Source organism: Nanorana parkeri, unplaced genomic scaffold (genome assembly GCF_000935625.1).
Source record: "Nanorana parkeri isolate BGI_ZX_2015 unplaced genomic scaffold, ASM93562v1 scaffold1180, whole genome shotgun sequence".
Classification (NCBI taxonomy): domain Eukaryota; kingdom Metazoa; phylum Chordata; class Amphibia; order Anura; family Dicroglossidae; genus Nanorana; species Nanorana parkeri.
In genome coordinates, this window is record NW_017307448.1 from 337485 (window position 1) to 344010 (window position 6526).

At 48.3% G+C, this 6526-nt stretch overlaps 1 protein-coding gene across 1 annotated transcript in view; it reads right to left on the bottom strand.

Annotated features, from left to right (window-relative positions):
• Window positions 1-6526, bottom strand: part of LOC108796840 (brain-specific angiogenesis inhibitor 1-like) — a 368891-nt gene that overhangs the window by 300944 nt on the left and 61421 nt on the right. The window contains exons 2-3 of the mRNA XM_018568381.1: window positions 5706-5747; window positions 5066-5077 (exon numbers count right to left, since the gene is read on the bottom strand). Of these exons, the coding sequence (XP_018423883.1) occupies window positions 5066-5077; window positions 5706-5747 (54 nt within the window). The remainder of the gene's footprint in view (window positions 1-5065; window positions 5078-5705; window positions 5748-6526) is intronic.

Genomic DNA, 6526 nt, shown 5'->3' on the forward strand with positions numbered 1-6526 from the left:
TGTGGGGAAGAGGGGGGGGGGATTATTGAATGGACAATGTGACAAATTCTCTTTAGGTAGCAATCCACATCCAGTCTCTTATGCATTTCCAGGGTTGTGCTTAGCAGTTGCATAAACAAGCGGCCAGCGGCTGGTCAACTTTTATTAAATGGCTTTCGCGATCAGATTCACCGGCTGTGCCGATCAATATCGTTTAATAATCTGTCAGAGCTGGAAGACACAGACCATGCGTCTCAGCTTCCGAGTGCTGCGTCATGTCTGGTAAGCTGTCTTTTTTGTCATTTTCTTTTTCTGTAGCTGGTACGGAAACTAGAATGTCAGAAAAGTGAAAAGCTAGTGCTGGGCTCTCTTTTTTTTTTTAGACAGCCTAGCATGCATGTCACGCAATGGAGAGAGAAAGGGGAGAGAGAGGCTCCATCTAGTGGCCATAATGTGCTCTGCAGAAGGTTTATAAATGAACCCCTTACTGTATTTTGTATCCTCTTCTTCTGTATTTGTGTATTGTCCCATTCATTTTTTTTTATTTTACTTTTTTCACTTTTTTTTTAACAGATCCAGTTATAGTCCTAAACTTCCAGTCTGAGGTTTCAGCAGCGCATGTAAAACCGCAGCCATGTACACTGCTGCCTCAAATCACACATGCCAGGATTATTTGCACTGCCTTCAGCAATGCGCATGCACCCCGGCCAACGTACTAGGTGGAGGAGGTTACATGCGCTGCCATGTCATATTGTAGCCTACAACAGGAATGTGCCGAGGAAGGTGCAGAGAGAGGCGTCACAGACCTTGTTGCTGCACAGATCCCCACTGTGGCTGGAAGTGGTAATATAAAATATACACACGCAACACTTTATATTTACCGGGTAAAAAAGAATGATAATGGTACGGCATACATAAAGGAAAAATAAAAAAAACATTCATACTATATATTTCCTAAAGACACTGCAGAGTGAACAGCACTGTGAATATCTGAGATTTAGCTCTCTTCTCTCCCTTCATCACTCTCTCTTCTTTCTACCTCTCTTCTCTATCTTTCCCTTTCCTGCCATCTATCTCTCTCTCTCTCTCTTTCTCTCCCCCCTCTCTCTCTCCCCTCTCTCTTCTGTCTTTCCCTCGCTCTCCCTCCTCCCTCTCTTTCTCTCTCTCTTCTCCCCCCCTCCCGACTCTCTCTCCTCTCTTCTGTCTTTCCCTTTCCCCCTTATCCAGCTATCTCCTACCCTGTCCAGCTATCTCCTACCCTGTCCAGCTATCTCCTACCCTGTCCAGCTATCTCCTACCCTGTCCAGCTATCTCCTACCCTGTCCAGCTATCTCCTACCCTGTCCAGCTATCGGCAATCCCTGAACACTCATCTCTTCCTATCCCGCCTCAACCTAACCACTGAACCTTTTGCTTTCTCTCTCTCTCTCTCTCTCTCTCTCTCTCTCCTCCCTCTCCTCTCTCTCTCCTCCCTCTCCTCTCTTTCTCTCTCCTCCCCCTCCCCTCTCTCTCTTCTCTCCCCTCTTCTGTCTCTCCCTCTCTCTCTCTCTCTTCTCTCTCTCTCTCTCCCCTCCCTCTGCCTGCCCCTTTCTCTATCGCCCCCTCTCTCTCCTCTTTCTTCTTCTCTTCTCTCCTCTCCCCCTTTCCCCTCTCTCTGCTCTCCTCCTTCTCTCTCTCCTCTCTGTCTCTCTCTCTCTCTCTCTCTCTCTCTCCCCCTCTCTCTCTCTCCATCCACACTCCAGTGGGCAATCCTCTTTATGGCAGGCTCCCACTTCTCACCTTGGCACACTCACCGCCCTACATTCAGCTTTGGAAACCCATGAGGGGCATCAATGTTTTGCTGTAGAGCCCCATCAATTGCTATTACCCCCTTAAGAGCACTTCAGCCCAGACTGACCCCCAGACATCCCAATTCTACCGCTTTCAATTAGCCGGACCCGCCGATCGATATCCTCCTGTTCAGAAGGGTGTACGACAACACACAAATCAAATTGCACGCCGTAATATATAATTCCGTGCCAGGAGACTTCACAAACAAGCTGAGCCGTAAACATCGCATGCCAGGCAAAAGATATTTCAGCCTATTTCCAGGCACCGTCCCATGGCATTTCCCTGCAGCCGGAGGGGCTCCGCGGCACTTTTACGGCTCGCAGCCACGTTTTATTGATGTATTATGAGTTCCCTTTAAAGATAAATTACACCCTGTTTATAATTAGGGATTATTATCACTTTACATGGGCTGTAATTGTTCCTCAAAGCAGCGGAACAGAGCCCCCCGCGGACAGATTATCGGGAAAATGATAGAAGAAATGGCGGTTATTACCTCAAACAAACTTAAGAACAAAACATCTTTCAAACATGACACACGGGAGATGAGCTTTTGGTTTTAAACATTTTTTTTGTTTTGTTTTGTTACAGGAGTGCAAAATAGTTACAAAATTCTATTAAAGGAGAACTATGGGGTCAGTGTTTTTCCCCATAGTTCTCCTTAGGGTAACGGGAGGACACAAATAAAGAGAGTAATATGTATATCTCTTAAAGGGCCGGCTCACCGAGAATTGGTATCTGAAGAAAATGTTCTCTGCAAATTAAAATCGTTTAGGATATAAAAATACAATTGCTTATTAAATTAAGGGGGTTATTCACGAAGGATCCAGCCGTAGCTTCGGCTGATCCTTCTTCTCTCTTCGGCCGCCAGAGCGCTTTGATTCAGTCGAACCGAAGGGCTGGTGTACGGGCTATTCACAACAGCCCGTACAGCTCCCGAAGGCGGCCGAGCGGCTCAGCAGAACCGAAGGCATATGCTTTGGCTCGGCTGAGCCGAAGTGACGGCTGAAGCAAGGAGAAAGGTCGACGGCCGATTTCCATGCAAATGACAGCTGGGTGGAGCCAGCCGTGATCTCTCTGCTGGCTCCGCCCTGGTGTAATGACAGATTAGCGTCCCCAAATGACCTGGGGACGCTGACCTGTCATTAAACAATAACAACTGAAAGGAGCCGACTGTGAAGTCACGGCTGGCTCCGCCCAGTTGTCATTCATTGGCCGGGACCTTTTGGAAGACTCTAGCAGGTGCCGGCCAATAGGAAACAGTTGGGCGGAGCTAGCTGTCACTGCTAGCTCCGGCCCAATTATTTTTCTTTTATTATTATTTATTTCTTTTCTTTTTTTAAAAAATATATTTTTTTCTTTTTTAATTTTAATTTTTTTTAAAAATTTTTAACATTTTTTTCAAGCTTTTTTTCTTTTTTCCGACTATTTTCACTTCTTTTCTATTCTGCTCGGTACCACGGAGGTACCGAGCAGAATAGCCGAGCCGAATGCCGCTCAGAGGCATTCGGCTATTCGCTCACTGCCGTTCGGCCCCTATGAGAATATATGAGAATAGGGGGCGAACGGCAGCGAGTGAGCTGCCAGAACTTCGGCTCAGCCGATCCAGACGTTGGATCGGCCGAGTCGAAGTTCCTCTGCACTTTGGCTCAGCCGAACATGCAGAGAATGTTTGGCTGACCTAAGGCAGCCAATGTACGGCTGAGATCAGCCGTACTGAGCCGGAGTAAATAGCCAAACAGCGTTTGGCTCTGTTCACTTCGGCCCGGTCATTCACTCGGCTGACTCCGGCAGCTGAGTGAATAACCCTGTAACTGTAGAATAACAGACAATGTATACACAACTGTAGAACCAATCAAACCACACCCCCACACCCTTTCTGACGTCACTGTGATGTCATATTCCCACCATTATAGAGTAACCATCAGCAGGTGGTGTGCTTGGTGAATTCCTTCTTATAGCTTCTCCATACTCATGGTGGCCTTCAGCCATAGGAATGGATGAGCCAAGTGGCTTGGCATGGCCAAGGCTGCCCGGTGGACCAGCAAGGGATGCAAATTGAGGCATTTAGGAGGAGAGCCGAAGGTAAGAATAGCCACAGGTGGTCACCACTTAGGAGCCACTAAAAGTGAAGACGTCTTTTAGGATCTCAACGATAGTGACGCATTAGCCCACAGTGACCAAATGGAGCTCATGTTTAATTTTTGGAGAAAATTAAAAAGAAGGAATCTTTGATATTTATAAAGGATCAATCAACCCAGAAAATGGGTGTGACCCATTATGAGGGATTTCTACCTTCCCTTCACTGAGTTCCCCGGTCTGTACACCCGCTGTGCCCATTATGAGGGGTTCCCACCATCCCTGTGCTGAGTTCCCGGGTCTGTACTCCCTCTGTGCCCATTATGAGGGGCCCCCACCATCCCTGTGCTGAGCTTCCAGGTCTGTACACCTGCTGTGCCCATTATGAGGGGCTCCCACCATCCCTGTGCTGAGTTCCCGGGTCTGTACTCCCTCTGTGCCCATTATGAGGGGCCCCCACCATCCCTGTGCTGAGCTTCCAGGTCTGTACACCTGCTGTGCCCATTATGAGGGGCTCCCACCATCCCTGTGCTGAGTTCCCGGGTCTGTACTCCCTCTGTGCCCATTATGAGGGGCCCCCACCATCCCTGTGCTGAGCTTCCAGGTCTGTACACCTGCTGTGCCCATTATGAGGGGCTCCCACCATCCCTGTGCTGAGTTCCCGGGTCTGTACTCCCTCTGTGCCCATTATGAGGGGCCCCCACCATCCCTGTGCTGAGCTTCCAGGTCTGTACACCTGCTGTGCCCATTATTAGGGGCTCCCACCATCCCTGTGCTGATTTCCTGGATCTGTACACCCGCTGTGCACAATGTATTGTAGTGCTACCCCCGAAGGAGCCGCAGAATGCCCGGTCCATCTATAGTCTGTCTAGGGGATGTTCTTCAGATGCCCACCCATTAGCATTAACCACTCTTCTTCTAGTGCCCACAGACTGATGTCCACTCCAGCAGTATAATGCTGAATAATGTTTTATTGAACATCTTCACTGGGGAGAGAGGATATGGGGGATGGGGGATATCAGTGTAGATCCACTTGGGAGGCAGCGGACAGCCACTGATGTAACAGATGAGCCGGATGAATACAGATCCTCAACAGGAGAGACACCTGCCATACTCCTGCAGTTCTTTAGGTTCCAGGAAACTTCATGAGCTGTCCTTGGTCCTGGATCTCTTCCTCTGACAGCAACACAGACCTCCTCCATGTTGGAGGCCTCAGGGAAACTTTTCCCTCACACCAGCCTTTGCCCACCCCCAGGTCTCAGTCCTAGTCTGGGGGGGGGCAGGCTGAACAGCACCCAGCCCTAATCCATGGCTGGTCCCGAACTAGTCTGAGCACATGGCAAATCCCTCCAGTATATGTTCCCTATCCCAGCATGCACCACTGGCTGAGAGAAACCCAGTGATTGGCTGCTGTACTGTACATACACCCACAGAGTCACACTCCGCCCTGGGGGGGTACAGGCAATGCCAGACACCTGGAATTAACCATATAACTGCCACTATAAATCCAGCCAGGCCGACTACAGCCCCGGCTACCACTAAATGTCTAGTAGCCACATCACAGAAGGTGATGGCGGCTACATTATATTATAGGGGGATGTAAGAGAAGAAGCTGGAACACACACAGAGGTGAACAAATACACCTAAAGCTCCCAGGTGGACAGGAACAGAGTCAGGAATTCGAGAAGGGGGCTCTCGGTCTTGGACTATTCAGGACACATAAGAAGCTGACTCCGCCCACCCGGCTCCACTCATAGCGTAAAATCTCAATGATATTTTGGGGTTCTCTCTTCAATCATTATCATAAGAGGAGTCTATAACGTCGCCATAACGATCCACCGATCCCCCTGCACCGTCTGCTGACTGGAGGTTATCACCACGTGAAGCCTATGATGATAATGATGATGAATCCCATAAGTGCATTTTCGTAATTATCCCAAAACATTTCTTCCTACAAAAGCAATTTACTGAGGTCATGATACACTGAGCAGCCATTCCTGCAAATATTGATCTTATCTGTCTTTTTTTCAGTACAGTAAACAGAAAAAAAAAATCATTTATGTATTCATATTACCAATTGCAGCAAGATGTATAGCGATAATAAGCATGCTCCGGGAAAAAAATTGCTATTAAATTTGCATTTAAAGGGACCTGAGCTCAAAAAGTGCTACGCTGTGTTATAGGGAACGTCTGGAGATGCTAATTGCCTGTAACCAGCGCCCTGAAAGATTTCCATTTGTCTTGAATTACTCCTGAAATAAAGCAGTGCACTTACTGTGCCTAGGCACTCCTGATATTAGTGCACTTCCTGTGCCTAGGCACTCCTGATATTAGTGCACTTCCTGTGCCTAGGCACTCCTGATATCAGTGCACTTCCTGTGCCTAGACACTCCTGATATTAGTGCACTTCTTGTGCCTAGACACTCCTGATATCAGTGCACTTCCTGTGCCTAGACACTCCTGATATCAGTGCACTTCCTGTGCCTAGGCACTCCTGATATTAGTGCACTTCCTGTGCCTAGGCACTCCTGATATTAGTGCACTTCCTGTGCCTAGGCACTCCTGATATTAGTGCACTTCCTGTGCCTAGGCACTCCTGATATCAGTGCACTTCCTGTGCCTAGACACTCCTGATATTAGTG